We start from the raw sequence: 23,439 nt of genomic DNA on the forward strand, positions 1-23,439 counted from the left end.
AAATTTATTTTTTTTATTTATTTATTTTTGACTATTTGGTATAACTATATATGTTTTCAGAAAATAATAAAAGAATTCGACAGTTCTACATAATGCGAATTTTCGCCTCCCCCACCCCAGCCCTTGGTGTCCTCGATTTGTCTCACTGTGTAATTAATAATGTCTTTATTTATGTTTATTTTTACAACGCATATTTTTATAAAAACTTCACCTTCAATTCAATCCTTCTATTATACGTTTCAATACTGCAAATCTCTTCGTACCCAATTCCATGAGAAATATCAACAGCGACAATCCATTCATTGCAATATAGATATAAATCAAGCCAATTAAATTTTTATATGTTATTTGTTGGGCATCTCCAGTATTGATATGATCTTGGGTATTGTGAAAATATGGATGAATATATTGGCGAGCCACATACGAAGTAATACCAGAATCCGAGAGTAACTTAAATCTTCGATTAAAACTCGGCACTAATATCGAATGTTTGGGAAAGAACAAAGCCGAATGAAATAAATAGATAATCTCATCGACATAGGTCAGAGTCGATGACTTGAAATTAATCATATTATAATAGGCCATAAAATCCAATATGGCCGGAGTGGCGAATGGCATATCCTCCATATTATTCAAATTTGTTAAACGTTCCTCATCTTGGGATATAATTACGGTTTTGTTACGTGGATAAAAATCAGCATAATGTGGCGATAGCAGGGTGTAGTCCCTCTCAATAAGTTCCCTTATGGTTTTCGGTGTGGGTTGATATTTTGCCAGTCGCAGGCTATCAAACATTTTACCCTGATAAAAATTACGCAGTTCCAGTGTCCATAGAAGCCAGGCAATAAATAAAAAACGTGCAAAGTTCCTCCTCGGCACTGCATAACTTGGCAGGGGACTACCCAGTAGTGTTACAAATAAATGATGTATCGAATATTTATTATGTGCTCCCAATATGAAATTGCGAACGGTACGTTTGCCACGTCTTTCTATCCAATTGATTAGGGCGATAAGTATCAGCAGTTGTGCTACGATAGCCTGCCAAACATTGTGTTGCAAAGGATTTAGTAATTGTGTTATCGGTCCAAATGGACGTCCTCCGCGCACCACAAATACATATGGTGATGTGTGATGAGTATAGGATATACTGAATTTGGTACTGTTCGGCATAAGGGCTCCCAGGCCGCCAATGGCCATATCGGCGCGACGTTCATGTAACTGTAGGGAGAAAAGTACAGGAAAATTAGGTAATGTTCAATACTTAGGATAATAGAAGACCTCTATTTTAGAGTCTGATTTATAGAAGACCTAAAACGACTCATTAATTTATAACATACATTGGAAGGGATTCTGGTTTCTTTTGACCACAGAATTCCATTAAAAGAACTACTGTACATAGAATAACTCAAAAAGCATTTATCTCTATTGAAAAACATTGCATGGTCTACCTACTTCATCCGAAAATCTCCCTCAACAAATACATTTTCATCCCCTATAAGATCTCTAATAGAAGTTCTGTGTACAAACTTACTCAGGAGACCTTTACGAAAGGTCTCTGAATTAACTCTTTTGTAGATAGAATGTATCTGGAATGCCTTCCGTTAACAGAAGCCCTCTAAATGGTATTCCGTCTACAAAAGAACCGATAGGTTCTTTGAATAGTGGCCTGTCTATTTAAGATTTCTGAAAAGTCTTCTGTCTACAAAGACCTCTTACTACAGAAGAGGTCTTCCGTGGTCAGAAGATCACATCTTCTGACTAGAGAAGATATTTTCTGAACACAGAAGACTTCTTCTAACTAAAGAAGATCTCTACAGAATACCTCTTCAGACCACAGAATACCTCTCCTGACCACAGAAGACGTCTTCTGGCCACATTCGATCTCTTCTGACCACAGAAGATTATTTCTGAACACAGAAGACCTCTTCTGACCACAGAAGACCATTTCTGACCACAGGAGACCTCTTTTGACCACAGAAGACCTCTTTTAACCACAGAAGACTTCTTCTGTCTACAGAAGATCTCTTCTGTCTACAGAAGATTTCTGCTGTCTACAGAAGACCTCTGCTGTCTACTGAAGACGTCTTCTGCATACTTAAGACCTCTTTGGTTTACAGAAGGCCTCTTCTGACTACAGAAGACATCTTTTTTTACCACAGTAGACCCCTTCAGACACAGAAGAACTTTTTGACCAAAAATACCTCTTCTGACCTAAGAATACTTCTTCTGAATACAGAAGATCTCCTCTGACCACAGAATTTATCTTTTGACCACAGAAGGCCTCTTCTGACCAAAGGTGACCTGTTTTGACCAAAGAAGACCTCTCCTGACCAACCGACACGTCTTCTGCCTGTCTTCAAAAGAAATCAAAAAGGCCCTCTCCATATTGAAGACCTCTAAATGTCCTTCTTTTTATAAAAAGAATTGTCTAATAAATGACCTACTGTTTATGGGTCCTCAAAGGGTTTTCCTTTCTGTGGAAGGAGATTCTTCTGCTTCTGAAGGTCCTTTACCTATAAAGTGAGATCTCCTGCCTTCTGTATTTTTTTCAACAAGATCGGAGAGTAGAAGTGTTCAAAGAATCTTCTATCTATATAACACTTCGAAAATGGCTTTTGTCTGTAGAAAACCTCCGAAAAGTTTTCTGTCGACAGAAGTCTGAAAGACCCATCTACAGAAGGTCATCTATAGAAATTCCTTAAAATGGCTTCAGTTTGAAGAAGGCCTCCGAAAGGTCTTTTGTCTATATAAGACCTTTCCAAGTGAAAGGTTTTCTTTCTGAAATTTATTCTATCTCTAGAAAGCCTTTTGTGGTATTTTGAGTCCTGCCTTCAAGAGGGAAAATATTGTGTCTATCATATGTAGCCGTTCATTCATCACCATCAAATACTAACCCTCCATAGTCCGGTCTGAGTCTGCAAGATCAGTTGGGGTGGATATGATCAGGGTGGATCCGATCGAAAAAAGTACGACCTCTGGAAGATCTTCCATCAACAGAAGATTCTGTACGTTATTTCATCAACAGAGCGCTTCTGAAAGATCTCTTGTTTATCAGAATTCCATAAAAGCTATGCTGTACATAGACTTTCGTATATAAAATCTGTATATGAACTAGGAGATTACATCTGAAAAGTTATATATCTATCGTCAGAAAGGCGTTCTAGTTGAAGAAGGCCAATGAAATGTCTTTCATCTAATATCCTTATTTATAAAAATATACTTACATCCGCCAGGCATCCCGTAAAATTACTATCCCAACGCACACTATAATCATTCGATGTCACCCGATAGTCGTTCGATGTAAAACGATATTCCAATTTCATATTCATTGTCGAGGCGACCAATTTCAAAATTTCACCCTCTATACCACTTAGACGACTCATATCCTTCAAATGTTTCCGATTATTCACATCACCATTGAACTGCAGTAGTGGTTCAACAACATGACCACACACTGTCAGCTTACAGCCATGAAAATTTCTCATATGATCCGGAAATAGAAATGTATTTTGAAATTTACCATTTTCATAACGATTAATTTCTTTGATGGTCAATACGGTATTACAAAACTCTCCCGTGTAGAGGGTATAGGTATAGAAGCTGATAAATTGTTCGGCAATCGGTTGCATCATAATGACGACATTTTTTACATTCATACTACGGCAGATTTCGAATATTTTTCTCATATTTTCAAAATACAAATCACGATATGGCATAAACCAGGTGAAAACAATGAAGAAGTAGTATTGGCGATCATAAATCGTTTTCGGGATGTTCAGCTGCAGGGTTCTGAAAGATGAAGAAGTGAAGACATTTCATTAATAAGAATGTTTAAATTTTGTCAAGAGTCAGCAGAGCTGTAAGCTTTTATTAAAAAAAATTTTAAGGCTGACAGTGTCATACTTCTGGATTTTAAAGTATATAATATAAATGTATTCAAATTTTCAAAAGTTATATTCCTTTTCCTGAAATTTTTTAGTTTTGTTTTATTTTTTATTCATACACTCAACTCAAATTCACGCCATGTCGGCACCACGAACATATTATAATCCCATGGCCGTTCATCGGGTTGGCCAAGAAACAATTGTGTTGCCATCGAATAGTTGAGATTATTGAGGAAAAATTTCAAAACCGTAGAATGATACAGACGATGTTTATCGCAATGGGATAGACAATTCTCCATTATTATCAGCGTATTGGTACGTGGACTTATATATTGGGTGACCATGTACAAGGCCACCTGGCCATAATGCATTAATGACGCCTGAGAATCTTCAATATTTCCCAATATTAATGAACGGCTATAATTATGTTTAACTCCATGTATATCGGCAGGGTCAGAGCAGTACAAAACTGCAAAATGAAATAAAAGCAAAAATTTTTGCATATTGCAATTTTTAAGTTCGTTCTTCGATTTTTATTAGCGTTCAGTGTGAAACTACTACACGAATGTATTAACGGCAACTGTATGGAACTGTCGTTTGCAACATTTGTTGCTGTGACAATTTTTGTAGATTTTCTTTCTTCGATAATTTATTATTAATGTGTTTCATTAAAATTTCATAACCTATATCCAATTCGTAGCGATCGATTGTTAGTTAGTAGAGCTAGTTGAGATATGACAGTAGATAACTGGCAGGTAGGCAATGCATGAGTCCTAATTTTAGTAGTCCGAATTTTACAGTGGTTTAAAAATAAAAGAAATTATAAAAGTCGGCTCAACCAACTTACAATACACTGAAAAAAATGTTCATAAAATATTGCCAATGTCGGAATTTCTGCATTTTATGAATGCAATTCATAAAACTTTAAATACTGGTTTCATGTCAGAGAGAGTGAAAAATAACTTTGGAGTGTGGGAGTGTCTGGTGGTGGGTATCATGGCACCGAAACTTCTTTTCGTTTTTCTGTTTTTTTCTATTTTTTCATTTTCATTTTATGTTTTCTTCTTCTTTGTTATGAATTGTCTCGTTATTCTTATTTAGTTACATCATGTTCACGTTCTGCGTAATTAGAACTACCATATGAAATGTTGAACATTTGGGTGGGCTTGTTGTTCGCATCAACAATTTTTTGGTACATTGCAGTAAGCATTTATATCGAAATAATTTGAAATATACATATGGGAATTTTGTCGGTAGAAACAATGGTCATATAAACGGTTGCAAAAATAACAATCACCAAGTAAAGGGAGAGACAGAGAACAATACCAAAACAAAGCACAACTGATCAATGAATGGTGGTTGTGGTAGTTGTGTTTTCATTCTTGGGAGAAACACATTTGTTTTTGTAAGAGAGAGAGAGAGAGAGCGAGAGAGGGAGGGAGGGAAAATGAGCGCAAATAGTGGAGTAGTAAAATAGTGGGTGACGTAGGGAATGGTAGATGCCAAGCAACGGCTTTAACATGGCAAAGCCCAGGCTTATTTTGGTCGCTCTTTCATTTCAATTGTGGACACTTACCTCCCCATGGCGTCACCTGTGGTAGATACTTTCATCATCCGTTGAAATAGTTAATTGATATGTGCCGCGAGTTCACCCATAATATTTAACAAGTGAAAAAGCGTTAAGTTCGGCCGGGCCGAACTTTGGATACCCTCCACCATAGTTATACTGACAGATACATGCAATGAAAATATAGGGAACATACCAAAAAGTGGGCATATACCGATAATACAAACCGATTTATGTAAACCATTATGTACATTAAATACAAACTTCGGCAATTTTTAATGGGGATTTTTCCTAAAATCTGTAAGATCCAAAAAGTGGACTGATATTGATAACGCATTGTAGAGTATAAAATCCTCAAACTACTGTAATTTAGATTACAAAGTTATATGAGGCTATGCCTAAAGAGGGACCAATATTGATTACATAGTGTAGGAAATAGTGAATATTTGGGGATATCATCATATGATGGTATGCCTAATTAATGACCGGTATATGCCAATTTTGAACCAAATATTTTAATTGTTTATCTCAATTCTTTCCTTCAGGAGGTATCACTATATTGAGGATATGCCTAAATGTCTGCCGATATATTTCATTATCATCATGTTTGAGTTTTTTTATCACAATATCTTTAGAAGGCGGAATGCTTATGGCTAAATAGTCTTTGTAGGGTAAACATTGACTATTCCCCGTAACGACTACCCAACCGCAACACACGGAACAAATCAGATAACTATTTTAATATAAACAAGTGAATAAGCGTTAAGTTCGGCCGGGCCGAACTTTGGATACCCTCCACCATAGATATACTTACAGGTACTAGAAATGAAAATATAGGGAACATACCAAAAAGTGGACTTATACCGACATTTCTATGTAAACTATAATACAAATTTCAGAAATTTTTAATGGATAATTATAGCCTCAGCCTTACTGCTAATTTGGGTGTATACGCTTTAACACCGTGAAAATGTGCCTCATCGAAATATTGGTTCTACACCCCATGTTTCTTTGGACCAAATCTGTTTCAAAAAATTTAGATTTCATCCAAACTTTGCTCATCTTATTATTTCTTCCAAACTTAATCTAATTCGAAGATGGGGAATATCGATCCACTCCTTCTATTACCTCCCACACAGGGGCTAGGTCTAAATACGGGTTATAGTTCATATATAGTTCATTATCGATCCTTATGTTCTAGTTTTTTATCTCGATATCCTCCGCTGGTAATATGATTACAACAGAGTTTTAGAACCCAACCCAAAACGCGGAACAAATTGCATAACTATTTTAATATAAAAAAGGGGTTATATGGTGACTACCCCAAAAAGGGGGTGCATATTAAAAATTTTTTGTAGGGAAATTTGTTACCATATTCGACTACAAAATACCAAATTTCAGCGAATTCGGTTGAAACACGTGCTCAAGAACCTCAAAATAGAGAAATTTGGGGGTACCCTTATATGGGGGCTACCAGAAAAATTGGTCCTATATTTATAATTTTTGGTAGAGATATTTGGCACCCAATAAGAACCAAATGTACCAAATTTCAGCGAAATCGGTTGAAAAACGCGCTCAAGAACCCCAAAATACCGACATTTGGGGGTACCCTTATATGGGGGCTACCAGAAAAAATGGACCTATATCTATAATTTTTAATGGAGATATTTGGCACCCAATAAGAACCAAATGCACCAAATTTCAGCGAAATCGGTTGAAAAACGCGCTCAAGAACCCCAAAATACCGACATTTGGGGGGTACCCTTATATGGGGACTACCAGAAAAAATGGACTTATATTTATAATTTTTAGTGGAGAGATTTGGTACCCAATAAGAACTCAAAGTACTAAATTACAGCCAATTCGGTTGAAAACTACGATCAAAACCCCCCAAAATACTGAAAATTAGAGGGTACCGTTATATGGGGGCTATGCCTAAACGTGGACCGATATGTCCCATCTTCGAACTTGACCTGCCTGCAGACAAAAGACGACTCTGTGCAAAATTTTGCCGATCTATCTCAACTTGTTTAGACGCTAGAGTGATTACAACAGACGGACAGACGGACACGCTTAGATCGTCTTAGCATTTTACGCTGATCAAGAATATATATACTTTATAGGGTCGGAAATGATTATTTCGATGAGTTACAAACGGAAAAACAAAATTAATATACCCTCCATACTATGGTGGAGGGTATAAAAAGGGGTTATATGGTGACTACCCCAAAAAGGGGGTGCATATTAAAATTTTTTTGTAAGGAAATTTGTTACCATATTCGACTACAAAATACCAAATTTCAGCGAATTCGGTTGAAACACGTGCTCAAGAACCTCAAAATAGAGAAATTTGGGGGTACCCTTATATGGGGGCTACCAGAAAAATTGGACCTATATTTATAATTTTTGGTAGAGATATTTGGCACCCAATAAGAACCAAATGTACAAAATTTCAGCGAAATCGGTTGAAAAACGCGCTCAAGAACCCCAAAATACCGACATTTGGGGGGTACCCTTATATGGGGGTTTTCAGAAAAAATTGACCTATATCTATAATTTTTAATGGAGATATTTGGCACCCAATAAGAACTCAAAGTACTAAATTACAGCCAATTCGGTTGAAAACTACGATCAAAACCCCCCAAAATACTGAAAATTAGAGGGTACCGTTATATGGGGGCTACCAGAAAAAATGGACCTATATGTATATTTTTTGTGGAGAAATTGGGTACCCAATAGCAACTCAATATACCAAATTTCAGCGAATTCGGTTGAAAAACGCGCTCAAAAACCCCAAAATACCGAAAATTTTGGGGTACTTATATGGGAGCTATGCCTAAACGTGGACTGATATGTCCCATCTTCGAACTTGACCTGCCTGCAGACAAAAGACGACTCTGTGCAAATTTTTGCCGATCTATCTCAACTTGTTTAGACGCTAGAGTGATTACAACAGACGGACGGACATGCTTAGATCGTCTAAGAATTTTACGCTGATCAAGAATATATATACTTTACTAGCAAAGTACCCGCTACTTCGTATGCGGAAAGGGAATAAAAAAATATTTCATATGGAAATGGTGAATACCGTATAATTAGTTGTACTATAGTTCTGAATTCCACCTCCATTCCTACATTTAATATCAAGTTTATTACCATTAATTACTCTTCATACACATAAGCACTATTTTCCGAAATCCACACTTTAGCAAAATATATAGTATCTCAATTTCAGGAAGAAAAGTGGACGAACTGAAGACCACCTGTTTATACAGGTCAGGAAGTATTGAAAAAAAGCGAGCCTATACAGACAATCTAAAAACCAGCGAGCCTACATAAATGAACTAAAGGCCGAATTACAGGGCGTTTATATAGACGGCTGACAGCAAAGGTGTCTGTATAACAAGGCCTTGTAATAGCCTGTTATAACAGAAGAAAACAAACAGAGTACACCCTTTTCGCTTTCTATGACAAGATTTCCTAGTCTTTTGTATGAGGACCTCACATGAAAATCTGAATTAGAATGTCTACTATTATTCTCCTTGTGGACTTTTCTCAGAAGATTTTTTCTTCTTCTTCTAGTCCTCTAAAGAAAATATTCTGGATTTCAACAGGCATAACATCCAGAATTCAATAAGCAGATCTGGTATCCTACAACTTTTTGGTCTTCTATAGGAAAATCCTTTGGTCCCTTTAGACCTTCCAAATGAAGACTTGCTGCTATCCTAAAATAATATCTTCTGGACTTCTGAAGGTAGGTTCTCTGATCTCCGATTAAAAAACCTTCTGGTCTTTGATAAGAAAACCTTCTGATCTTTGAAAAGAAGTCCATTTCGTCTTTTTCTAGAAGACTTTCTGGTCTCCTTCAAGAAGATTTTCTGGTCTTCTATGGAAAGACCTTCTAGACTTGGCCTTCTTCAAGAAGATTTTCTGGTCTTCGACATTCTGTTTTTCTATGAGAGTACCATCTGTTCCTCAATAAGAAGACATTGTTATCTTCGATAAAAGACCTTCTGGCCCTTCTGACGTGAATACCTTCTGGTATTTTGGAAGATGACCTATGACCTTCAATCAAAATACAAGGTGTTCTATGTAATTATGTCTTTGTGCATATGTTTGTAGCAGGCAAAAGAAAACGATATAGACACATGGTTCCTTTTGAGGATATGCATAGAATCACATTGTGAGTAGATTCATGCATGTCAGTCCGCCTGTCTGTCTGTCTGTCCATGCTATTTTCCGAAATCCACACTTTAGCAAAAACGTGCAGGTTCCACATGTAATTCCATTTAGAACTTTTCGAACACCACTAAATTTAGTACCAAAAACCCTTTGGTCCTTCTTTCTAACTCTCTGTCAATGACCAACATTCTAAATTTTAGGTTTCCAGCTCTCTCCGTTATCCAAGTTTAGTGAATTTTCTATTCTATACTATTGGTACACATAAATTCGAGTTTCCAAAGTTGTCTCCATAGCTCAATACTACACTTCAACAGTAATCCAAGTTCCAAATCTCAAGATTCAACCAAATCCAAATGGTTTCAAATTTAGTACCATTTAGTAATTCTCATACTCATAGGTAAGAATTTCTAAAACTACATCAATCCATCAATCCTAATCTTACTTCCACCAAAGTCCAAATTGTTCCAAATTATTTTTAAGTCCAAATATTAAGATTCCCGCTCACACAAAACGAATTGTACCATATTTAGTACCAATTAGGTCTTCTCGTATCCATAAGTACGAAATTCCTATACTTCCTTAATCTTGCAATTTTAATTACAAATTTACGTTTACTATCTCTATCCGTTAACTCGAATCAAAATTGTACCAATTTTTTTACCATTTAGTACACATAATGACGAATTTTAAAAAAATTACCGACATATCTCAATTCTGCACTCAAACTGTAATATTAATTCAAAATTTTAGAATACAGCCCTATCCGTTCACACATTTGTAAGATTTCCGGACCCATTTAGTACTTTTTGTTTCTATAATTAACAATTTCCTAAACTATGTCAATCTTACACTCCAACAGTAATTTTAATTAAAAAATTCGGGAGTCCAGCTCTATCCGTTCATACATAATCAAGTTGTACGAAATATAGTACTATTTAGTACACATAGGTACTATGCTTCCATATCTCAATTCTATATTCAAACATCAACCATTAGTCCAAATTATGGGTTTCCAGCTCTCTCCGTTCACCCAAATCCATCTAGTGCCGTTTATTACTTTTCGTACACATAAATACGAGTTTCCAAATATGTCTCTATAGCTCAATCTTCAACAGAAATCTTAATTCCAAATTTCAGGTTTTCAGTTCTATCCTTTCAAGCAAAATCCAAATTGTACTAAATTTAGTACCATATAGTACCTTTCGTACCAATAAGTACGAATTTCATAATCTACCTCAGTCCTACATTCCAACAGTCATTTTAATTCCCAATTTGAAGACTTCAGCTCTGTCTGTTCACCTAAATCCAACTTCCACCAAATTTAGTACCATTTAGTACTTTTCGTACAAATAAGTACGATTTTTTAAAGCTAATTCCGATTATCAAGATTCCATCTCTACACACTCAACTGAATGTAAATAGTACGAAATTAAGTACCATTTTACACTTTTTATACACATAAGTACGAATGTACTTATTTCCGTACATCAACACTACTTCCCAACCAGTATTTCATTTCATATGTCAAGATTCATGCTATATATGTTCAATATATATACAACAGGAAGTAAATTCAGTAAAGTTTAGTACCTTTAGTACACTTATAGGTCGAATTTCCAAAAACCCTTTGCACATCATTCTAACTTTCCATCAGTGACCAACATTCCAAATTTCAGAATTCTAGCTCTTCCCGTTCGCTAATAAAAAGGGTACCATATTTGGTACATTTTAGTACTTTTCGTACCCTTCTACTTCCAACAAAACTTCTTGCATACCCCGATCCTACACCCCCATAATGACTGTACACTGTAGCATGAATTTCCAAAACTTCCTACTTAACCCAAACCTACACTTCACAGAGATCCTAATTCCAAGTTTCAGAATTCCAACGCTATCGGTTCACTCACAATCCAAATTGTACCAAATTTAGCACACAGTAGTATGAATTTCCAAAACCTCCAACTTACCCTAACCCTACAACCCCACAGTGACCCTAAATCCAAGTTACAGGATTACAACTCTATCGGTTCACTCACAATTCAAATTGTACCAAATTTAGTACACAGTAGTACGAATTTCCAAAACCTCCTACTTACCCCAATCCTACACCACCACAGTGATCCTAACACCAAGTTTCAGGATTCCAACTCTATCTGTTCGCCCACAATTAAAATTGTACCACATTTAGTACACAGTAGTACCAATTTTCAAAACATCCTACATACCCCAATCCTACACCCCCACAATGATCCTAAATCCAAGTTTTAGGATTCCAACTCTATCGGTTCACCCTCAATTCAAATTGTACCAAATTAAGTACATAGTAGTACAAATTTCCAAAACTTCCTACATACCCCAATCCTACACCCTCACAGTGATCCTAAATCCAAGTTTCAGGATTCCAACTCCATCGGTTTATCCCCAATTCAATTTGTACCAAATTTAGTACACTGCAGTACGAATTTCCAAAACTTCCTACAGACCCCAACCCTACACCCTCACAGTGATCCTAAATCCAAGTTTCAGGATTCCAACTCTATCGGTTCACCCCCAATTCAAATTGTACCAAATTTAGTACACAGTACTATGAATTTCCAAAACTTCCTACAGACCCCAATCCTACACCCCCACAGTGATCCTATATCCAAGTTTCAGGATTCCAACTCTATCGGTTCACCCTCAATTCAAATTGTACCAAATTTAGTACATAGTAGTACCAATTTCCAAAACTTCCTACATACCCCAATTCTACACCCCCACAGTGATCCTAAATCCAAGTTTCAGGATTCCAACTCTATCGGTTCATCCACAATTCAATTTGTACCAAATTTAGTACACTGTAGTACGAATTTCCAAAACTTCCTACATACCCCAATTCTACACCCCCACAGTGATCCTAAATCAAAGTTTCAAGATTCCAACTCTATTGATTCATCCACAATTCAATTTGTACCAAATTTAGTACACTGTAGTACGAATTTCCAAAACTTCCTACAGACCCCAATCCTACACCCTCACAGTGATCTTAAATCCAAGTTTCTGGATTCCAACTCTATCGGTTCACCTACAGTTCAAATTGTACGATATTTAGTACACAGTAGTACGAATTTCGAAAACTTCTTACTTACCCTAAACAGAGATGCTAAATCCAAGTTTCAGGATTACATCTCTTTCGGTTCACTCACAATTCGAATTGTACCAAATTTAGTACACAGTAGTACGAATTTCCAAAACGTCCCACTTAACCCAAACTTTCACCCCCAGACTGATCCTAAATCCAAGATTTATGATTCCAACTCTATCGGTTCACCCACAATTCAAATTGTACCAAATTTAGTACACATTAGTAAAAATTTTTAAAACTTCCTACATATCTCGATCTTACACCCCAACAGTTATCCTGACTCCAAATTTCATGATTCTAGCTCTATTGGTTCGCATAAAATTCAAATTGTACCAAATTTAGTACCATTTAGTACCCATGAATATAAATTACTGAAACTGGGTAAAAAAATTTGTATCTCCAAATTAAATTTGTACCAAATATAGTATCATATAGTACTTTTCGTACACATGAGTACACGCTTTCAAAACCATCTCCTTAAATAGACTGACTACATCAATTATCCCTAAGTCGCATTCCAAATTTCAAGTTTTTAGCTCTATCAATTTTTTTAAATTGTACAAAATTAAGTACAGGTACTTTTGATTTTGATTTGAATTTCCAAAAACCCGTTGGTATAAATTACTTAATTTATGACCACCAAGAAAATTTGATGTGCGTAGCTCTACCGGTTCGAAATACAAATGGTATCAATTTCGTCACTTTTTGCAATACGACTGATTACTGGTTACTTGAAAAACCATATAAAACTCGCTTTTGTACATCTTCCTAACTATACATTTGTGAAAATCATTCCAAATTTCAGAAAAATAATAACATCTATAAAGATATTAATACAAAGGAATAAATTTACGGTACATTTTGTATGTGCAGTGCATTCTTTGAATTTAGTAAAACCCAGCCTTATCTCACGTACACATATGAAAACCCACACTCAAAATTTCAAGCTTCTAGCTTTATGCCGTTTTTCGTCTGGGCAACATTGCATTCACTTAACATAAGCTTTTTATATATATAATTCTGTGGAAATGATTTATTTCGATGTGTTACAAACGGAAAAACAAAATTAATATACCCTCCATATATGGTGGAGGGTATGGAAAATTTGTGGGGTTTATTGATTATAAAGAGCGGTGAATATTAAAAATTTTTAAAAGCAGATGTTTTTACCAGAGCTACGAAATGCTACAAAATACCAAATTTCAGCGAATTCGGTTGAAAAAGGCGCTCAAGAACCTCAAAATATCGAAAATTGGGGGTACCCTTATACTGGGGGCTACCCGAAAAAATTTACCTATATTTATAATTTTTTGTGAAGAGATTTGCTACCCAATTAGAACTCAAATTACTAAATTACAGTCAATTAGGCAAAAAAATCCTCAGATAAAAACAAAAACTGGAAATTGGGAGGTACCCTTATATGGGGGCTACCAGAAAAAGTGGACCTATATATATAATTTTTGTTTTGGGACATTTGGTACCCAATAAGAACCCAATGTACCAAATTTCAGCGAATTCGGTTGAAAAACGCGCTCAAGAACCTCAAAATACTGAAAAGTAGGAGGTACCGTTATATGGGGGCTACCAGAAAGAGTGGACCAAAAATAATTTTTTGTGGAGGCATTTAAACCAATAAGAACCCAATGTACCAAATTTCAGTGAATTCGGTTGAAAAACACGCTTAAGAATTTCAAAATACCGAAAAATGGGAGGTACCCTTATATGGGAGCTATGCCTAAACGTGGATCGATAAAGCCCATCTTCGAACTTGACCTGCCTGCAGACAAAGGACGACTCTATGCAAAATTTTGGCGATTTATCTCAATTCGTTTAGACGCTAGAGCAGGGCTGCCATATTTGCCGATTTATCGGCATTTTGACGATTTTTCGCTCTAAAAATGGAAAATGCCGATTTTCCGATTTTTGCTTCAGAATTGCCGATATTTCAACAATCGACACAAATTGTCTAACTTTTTTAATTTAATACGGCGTTACCATACAAACATATAAAATTGGCAGCTTTACATCATTATAACTATCGGCGACTCGCCGCAGCCGTTTTCAATGGCTTAGATATCTGCATTTTTTGTCAGCATTGCATCGAATAAGGCAAAATTAAAAATAAACGAATAAAAAGTGCGCACACGTATCAAATTGGTGGTGTATTCTATAAAGTTAATTTATTTAATTATAAATATGGATAAATACCTGACAAAACGAAAAGGTATTTACGGGAACAGACCATAGTTCCCGTACTGCAAGAATCTACTATTTTTTACTCCGAGTAGATTTTTGCAGTACGGGAACAGACCAATAGTGTCTAAGATACATGTGTTGATTTGTTGATTTTTCATAGAAAACAACACAGACGAGGAAAATCGTTGTGCATCAAGTGTCCAGCAGGAACAACACACAAGACGTAAGCAGAAATCACAATGGATTGACTCTGATACGGAGTGTTGGGCAGAAATGAGGAACAATTTTTTCTTTTGTAAATTGTGCAACGTGCAGTTGAAAGCTAGTTCGGGAAAATGCGACTTACTGGCCCATTCAAAAACAAAAAAACGTTTAACCAAAAAAATATGAATTTATTTATAAATTATATGCTGCCGATTTTTTGCCGATTTTTAAAAATACAAATGCCGATTATGCCGATTTTTTTCTGAAAAATTGACGATTTTTCATAAAATTTAACTGGCAGCACTGCTATATATAAACGGAAAAAACAAAACTAATATACCCTCCATACTATGGTGGAGGGTATAAAAAATGGTTTAGTAGCCCACAATCGGAAAACCCCTCCCAGGATGAAAAAGCCACGAAAACCTAAACCTTAATGTTGACGGCCCCGCAAATGTATAAAGGACCACGATCTGCGAATCTGCACTTGGAATGTGTGCACGTTGTACAGAGCAGGCGCAGTTTTCGCTCTGGCGGATGTACTCAAAAAGTACAAAGCCGATATTATTACCTTACAGGAATGCGATGGAAAGGGACATGCGTAAGTAAGTATTATAGCTGCAATGAAACGAGACATAAATATGGCTGCGGATTTATGGTTAATAGGAGAATAAAATATCTCATCTCCACATTTACTCCAGTAGATGAGCGAATTGCTATAATCCGTATAAAAGTGAAGTTTTTCTACATCAATCTTATTTGTGCCCATGCTCCGACGGAAGAAAAGATGAACATACCAACGACATATTCTACAAGCATCTAGAAACAGCATATTAAAATTCTACTAAGAGATTTAAATCCAAAAATCGGAAGGGAAAATATTTTGGCCTCCATTAAGAAACATCCGACAACAGAATGAGGTTGATTAATTTCGCGGCAGCAAAAAACATGGTAGTGAGCAGCACCAGATTCAAGCATCTCAATATTCACAAGGCCACATGGATTTCTCCTGACCAAAAAACAAAAAATCATATTGTGATAGACGGAAGGCCATTGTTTTAGACGTTCGATCGATTCGTGGAGCGAATATCGATTCGGACCATTATCTTGTAGAAGAAGAAATTTTATCAACGAGTAAAGCACCGAACTGAAGGCTTTGCTGTAGGCACATCCTCCTGTAGAGATGAAGAAGGAAACCTGATGACAGATACAAATAGCGCGTTGAGGATCTGGAAGGAGCATTTTGCAAAGCTTCGGGTATCAAATAGTGCCGGTAAAGAGATGACGTTATATATTGTATACTACCTAGCCAAGCAATTAATCGACTGAAGAATAATGAAGCAGCAGGAGCCGATGGATTACCAGCGGAACTATTCAAGACCGGAGGTAAGACGCTGATCAGGAGCTTGCACCAACTGACTAGTACAATTTGTCTAGAGAAATGCATTCCCAATGATTGGAACCTTAGCATCCTGTGTCCGTGCACTCTAAAGGAGATAAGATAAGATATGTGCCAACTATAGAGGAATTAGTCTCCTTCCCATCACATATAAAGGGTGTGTGAACGACTGAAGCCAATCGTCAATGATATTATTGGATCTTATAAATGCGGCTTCAGAGCAGACAATACCACTATAGACCAGATTTTCGCGCTGCGCCAAATCATAGAAAAGACCCACGAAAAACATAAAATATATCGACACATTCTTACCAAGCAGAGTTGTTCTATATAGTTCAGTTGGCTGATCACTCTTTTTAGTTCAGCTCGTTTGGCTGAACTAGTTCGGTCTTCTAGTTCAGTAGTTAAATCGTTCGCAATTAAGCTCTTTTATTCAACTGTCGTTTTACTTCGGCCATTCTTTTAATAGTTCATCACTCTCCGATTTGTTCAGTTGATAGTTTGAGTTCTTGTAAGATACTTTTGGACCTATATGGCGAGGATATTAAAATGAAAAAAATAAGAACAGTTTATGGATTTTTAAATAAATGTTTCAAAAGATTTGATGCACTTATAGGGTGGAATAAAAAATGTTCGAAGAATATGTGGACCTATAAGGCTTAGTTTGTTTAAAGAAAAGTTTTAGAATAATTGAAAAATTACTTGCCAACATAAATATTTTTATTAGTGTTTACTAAATGGGAGCGTTGTAATATCACATGCAAAATAAAACTCGATCGGTGTCGCTTCCATTTAGACCAAATAGAACTATGTCAGTAAAACGCTCACGTCTGAACTAAAAGGAACGATTGTTCCAGTTCGTTCTTTTAATGAACTAAAAAGAACGAATTTGTAAGACCTACTTCAATCAGTCTGTTAAGTGAATCGTTCATTTGAACTAGTTCATTCGTGAACTGTACAACTCTATTACCAAGGCCAGTAGTTAAAGTCGGAAAGGACCTCTCGAAGTCATTCAATAATAGTATTGAAATTGGGAAAATGATAGTGTTGGCCAACAGATGCTACTATCCAAAGTAACACTCTACAAGAGGCTGATACTACTCGTGCTGTTATATGGATCGGAAGTATGGGTACTTATGCAAGCAGATGAGACAGCTCTTGGAATCTAAGAAAGAAAAATTATCCGAAAGATTTACGGACCGATCTGCGTCGACAGTGAATATCGCCGTCGAATGAACCATGAATTGTACCATATATTCTCATCATCAACATAGTCAGACGTATCGAGGAGCAGCGACAGCGCTGGCTAGGCCATGTTGTGCCCCAAAAGGCATATAAAAACGAGCCAACTGATGGTTGAAGCTGAAGAGGAAGGCGACGAATTCGATTGAAAAATTAAGTGGAAGACAACATCTCGGTACATGGTCTTTCAAATTGGAAAAACTGCGTACTAGATTGACGCGCCAGCAACAAACGTTCTGTCACAAGCCAGCTAAGTAAGTTAGTGTAAATAATGTTTAAAATAATAATTGGTCTGTTCCAGTACTTTTTTAATAGTAAAGCTAGTAAAACATGGTATAACAGAAGGTAAGTCTCAATTTAGATTAGGCGAGTTTACTTGCGGCAAGTCTTTGTTTGTAGGAGAGAGGAGCAAGGGGTATAGAAATGAAAAAAATCGCTCGTACCGACAATTTTCTGGCAATTCGTTTAGTGTATTTCGTATTTGTTGACATTTTATATATGTATATTTAAATGTGAAAAAACAACAAATAAAAAATATTTTGGAAACCGAATTGCCTTGTATAGACGCATGGAGCAAGTTCAAAAGAGAACGATAAAAATTGCCGCAAGTAAACTCGCCTAATATAAATCAGGACTAACATGAGTTGTTGTTGTACAACAAACGATACAACAACCAAGTTAAGTTACACTAGTGTCAGCACCATTTGACAGAAAAAAGTAAACAAACAAACAAATTATCGAAAAAAAATGATTTATTTGAAAAATGTAATATTTTCGAAACCTCAAAATAAAATTGAAAAACATGAATGAAAATCGATCAAATTTATATTCCTATCGCTTCCATATCTTTCCTATAATTGAGCCATTGCCACTTATATGTGTAACATATATGAAAATGCTGGGAATTTCGAGTTATTCAATGAAAAAAGATTTGCTCCCTTAAACTTTCTCAGCAGGCAGATTGAGTAAATTGAATACGGGAGGACATTTAATAAGGAAACAATTTAGAGTTGTATGCGTTCTCAATTTTCCTGTTGGCTGATTTTTAAAAACATAAATATTTTTTATGTTGCACAGTAAATAGCATTGTCCGTTTCCACAAATCCGTGGTTCCGGACCACAGTTCATTATATAGGCCTTGTTCTGTATAGAGACCACAAAGGCCTATATAGGTCAATTGGTCGGTATAGAGATCACAGATCTTTATAAAGACCAATTGGTCCGGATAGCGACCACAGTTCAACATATAGGTCAATTGATCTGTATAGAGACCACAGATCTTTATATAGGCCATGTTCAAAAATTATTGGATTAATTCAATATTTAAAAAAAAAAACAGTATGATACCCTTCACCACTTTGGGTATATTCATATTTCCCAAAATCGAAATATATATGGGGACTTTGGTGCACTATTTACCTAAAATCGGGCAAAACTTAGCACACATCATTTTAGACTTAATTCAGTACGCTATGCCAGAATTCATGCAAATCGAATCATTTTCAGGGACTAAAGTCCGTAAATCGGACAAAAATATATATGGGAGCTATATCTAAATCTGAACCGATTTTTCCCAATTTCAATAAGGTTCGTCCTTGGGCCAAACAAGTGAGCTGTGTCAAATTTCAGCCAAATCGGATTATAAATGCGACCTGTACTTTGTTTACAATTTAACATCAACAGACGGACGGACAGACGGACATGCATAAATCAACTCAGAAAGTGATTCTATGCACGTTCTCAAAAGGAACCATGGGTCTATCTCGATTACTTTTGCCTGTTACAAACATATGCACAAAGACATAATACCCTGTACCACTGTGTGGTGAAGGGTATAAAGACCGCCATTTTCCATCCGACTTCTTGAATTTTTTTCTTGCAGAATTGTAATCAGCGTCCTCGAAATATTTATATGCGATATACATACATATATTTATTTTATAAACCCACTGCTTTAATTATGGTCTAAGAATGGGAACTCGGCCTCTTCGTAAAAGTCCCTCTAAGTATTTCTCATTTTATCTTATATTCCAATACAATAAAAAATACTTCAAAACACATTTATTATTCATTATTATTCAATATTATTCAAAATTCAAAATCCAAGTTATTCAATTTAAATAATCCATTATCCTCTTTAAAAATCCAATTCTCTCCGACAATAGTTCCATAAAAAATACAAATACAGCAAATCCACACAAGACCCCATAACCATTGTAGACACCTCGCAATTTATGATTGGTGATTTCTTGTATCCCAGTTGGTGGTACTCCTCCACCACGCTGGTTACCACTCTGTTTTTGCCAACGAACATAGCGTTTGGCAATGTGATCTGTAATGCCAGCATCGGTCAGCAATTTCAATTTTGGATTAATACTCTGCGGCAGCACAGAATATTTACGAAACATCATGACACACTGAAACGAATAGATATCCTCCTCGACATAGGTCAACGAAGTGTTGTGTATATTTTTAGCAATAAAATCAACTAAATAGTCTAGTAGGGCCATGGCGGTTAATTTCTCGCGACTTGAGTTTATCTCGTGCAGCCTCTTGAAGGCATTGCTCATAACTCGGGTCTTATTGCGCGGATAAAAATCATTATATTCGGGTGAGAGAAAAATATAATTGTGCCTAATAAGATCATCAATTGTCCTCGGTACGGGTAGGTGTTTGGCCAATCTCAGACTATCGTACATTTTACCCTGATAAGCATTGCGCAATTCAAAGGTTAACAACAGCCAGGCCATCAGTAGAAATCTGGCGAAATTTCTTTTCGGCACAGCTGCCGACGGTATTGGATAACCTAAAATTGCCATAAACATATTTCGTAACGGCTGTCGATTATGTGGTCCAAATATGAAATTCCATAATGCAACAGTACCGCAACGTTGAACAAGCTGGATCAGTACTATAGCTACAAGCCATTGAATGATGATAAGTATCCATATATTATTATCCAGGGGTTTAAGTAATTGCCTGATTGGTCCAAAACTGAGGCCTCTCTTCACCACGAATACGCCAGGTGTTGTGTGATACACCGAAGAATATGTGAAGTTTATAGTCTCTTTTAGTATGGGACTTAGTCCTCCAATTGCTATTTCCGAAAGATTTTCAGCTAGCTGGAAGAGAAAGGACAAATTGAGATATTAGGTATAACTATTCTGCCTTTATATGGGCCAATTTGGTTGTATAGTGAACACAGCTCTATATAGGGACCACGGGTCTTTATATAGATCACCAATTGGTCTGTATAGAGACCACTGGTCTTTATATAGACCAATTGGTCTGTATAGAGACCACTGGTCTTTATATAGACCAATTGGTCTGTATAGAGACCACTGGTCTTTATATAGACCAATTGGTCTGTATAGAGACCACTGGTCTTTATATAGACCAATTGGTCTGTATAGAGACCACTGGTCTTTATATAGACCAATTGGTCTCTGGTCTTTATATAGAGACCACTGGTCTTTATATAGACCAATTGGTCTGTATAGAGACCACTGGTCTTTATATAGACCAATTGGTCTGTACTGGTCTATATATAGACCAATTGGTCTTTATATAGACCAATTGGTCTGTATAGAGACCACTGGTCTTTATATTGGTCTGTATAGAGACCACTGGTCTTTATATAGACCAATTGGTCTGTATAGAGACCACTGGTCTTTATATAGACCAATTGGTCTGTATAGAGACCACTGGTCTTTATATAGACCAATTGGTCTGTATAGAGACCACTGGTCTTTATATAGACCAATTGGTCTGTATAGAGACCACTGGTCTTTATATAGACCAATTGGTCTGTATAGAGACCACTGGTCTTTATATAGACCAATTGGTCTGTATAGAGACCACTGGTCTTTATATAGACCAATTTATATAGACCAATTGGTCTGTATAGAGACCACTGGTCTTTATATAGACCAATTGGTCTGTATAGAGACCACTGGTCTTTATATAGACCAATTGGTCTGTATAGAGACCACTGGTCTTTATATAGACCAATTGGTCAATTGGTATATAGACAAATTGGTCTATATAGAGACCACAGGTCTTTATGCAGACCAATTGGTCTGTATAGTGACCACAGGTCTTTATAGATACCAGAGGTCTTCATGTGAGCCAATTGTTCTGTTATATAGGGTAATTGGTCGGTTGAGATATATCTTCTGTTCTTTTACTTACATCAGTTAGTGAATCCGTTCGATTCGAATACATATAATTCTTATTCAAGTTCCGTGGGAAACGAAATTTCAAATTCATATTCAATGTATCGGCTACTACTTTCAATATATCTCCCTCGATGCCTCCGATTCGTGATTTCTGACTTAAATGCTCTTCATTCGTGAAATCACCATTAAAACTTAACAAGGGTTCTACCAAATGAGCGCTCACCATAATCGTACATCCGTGATAGTTTCTCAATTGTTTAGGGAATAAATAATCTTCACGTAAACTTCCTTCGACATAGCGATTCACTTCCCTTATGGTTATATCACCCCAACAATGGTAACGACCAAAAGCATAATACGTGTAGAAGCTGATATGACGTTCCCCGGAATAACGATGCATAATGACGGAATTCTTAACCCCAATTTGTAAGCAGACTTTAAATATTTTATACATTTGCTGATGGACATAGAAGGGATCCGCCGTGGAACAGGTCAACAAAATTAAGAAATAAAATTGACGATTTTTCGATGGACCGGGTAGCTGAAGACGGAGGGCTCTGCAAGAAATGCGATTTTAAAATTGTAATATAAGTTTATCGCATGCAAAACCTTACTCAAATGCCTTGGCAGAATCGATGACAAACAGATTAAAATCCCATGGACTAACATTCGGTTTACCAAATTCCAATTGTACACTGATGTCACAACTGAGATTTCGTAAAAAATATTCCAATAGGAAACTGTGATTCTGCTCCTGACAAAACCACCCAGAACACTTTTCCATTATGACCAAGGCATTGGTGCGACTGCTAATGTAATATTTGGTTAGGTTTAAGGCCACTCGGGTGAATTCCATTAATTCTTGGCTAACGAACATATTTTCCATTACAATGGAGTGAAATTCACAATTAACACCCGTGAGTGAGTGGCATATCATTAATAAAACAACCAATTGGCGGACCATCCTTTTTCGTATTGTTTTATTGCAGTTGACTACCGAAGAGAGACTGAAGAAAAGTGCATTTCCATTTCAGCTGCACATTGCCACTGGCGATTTTCTCTTCAGATAAGATGTTATGAATTTTTAATGGTTGATTAAGATCGAAGTTGGTAACAGTGCATCTAGCATGCGTTTAATTTGCTTTAGAACATGAATGTGGTTCATACAACACCACATCGAAATGTTGTTGACCTGCGATTTTTTCTAGAAAACTTTAATTAATCCATGAAGAATCATTATGCGAAGCAGTAAATATGGTAAAGGTATTAAATTATATTAAAAAATGTAGACCCTTCAATTTTTTGTCATCTCAAAAAGAACCTTAATATACGCAAACAGACATATAAAACGAACTTTAGAATGACCAGCAAAAAAATCGTCACGACATAACTCAAAATTTTGACCTTTTGCAAATTTGATCTTCTGAGTTCTTTATATACTTTCATCCCTTAAAGACGTTCCG

General features: G+C 36.3%; 2 protein-coding genes across 2 annotated transcripts; both read right to left on the minus strand.

The window, feature by feature from the left end:
* Positions 1-213: 213 nt before the first annotated feature.
* On the minus strand, positions 214-3,632 carry LOC133334568 (uncharacterized). Its single transcript, XM_061542883.1, has 2 exons — positions 3,225-3,632; positions 214-1,218 (listed from the first exon to the last, which is right to left on the minus strand). Exons 1-2 carry the CDS (start codon positions 3,630-3,632, stop codon positions 214-216), a joined length of 1,413 nt encoding a protein of 470 aa, XP_061398867.1.
* A 121-nt stretch (positions 3,633-3,753) lies between these two features.
* Positions 3,754-22,853, minus strand: LOC133334569 (uncharacterized). The gene is made up of 5 exons (XM_061542884.1): positions 22,591-22,853; positions 21,990-22,533; positions 20,011-20,920; positions 4,004-4,353; positions 3,754-3,789 (listed from the first exon to the last, which is right to left on the minus strand). The coding sequence occupies exons 1-5, from the start codon at positions 22,851-22,853 to the stop codon at positions 3,754-3,756; spliced, it is 2,103 nt and encodes a 700-aa protein (XP_061398868.1).
* Positions 22,854-23,439: the final 586 nt, after the last annotated feature.

The sequence above is a fragment of the Musca vetustissima genome, unplaced genomic scaffold (genome assembly GCF_032173495.1).
Source record: "Musca vetustissima isolate MV318-11 ecotype Yass unplaced genomic scaffold, APGP_CSIRO_Mvet_v1 utg4378, whole genome shotgun sequence".
NCBI lineage: Eukaryota > Metazoa > Arthropoda > Insecta > Diptera > Muscidae > Musca > Musca vetustissima.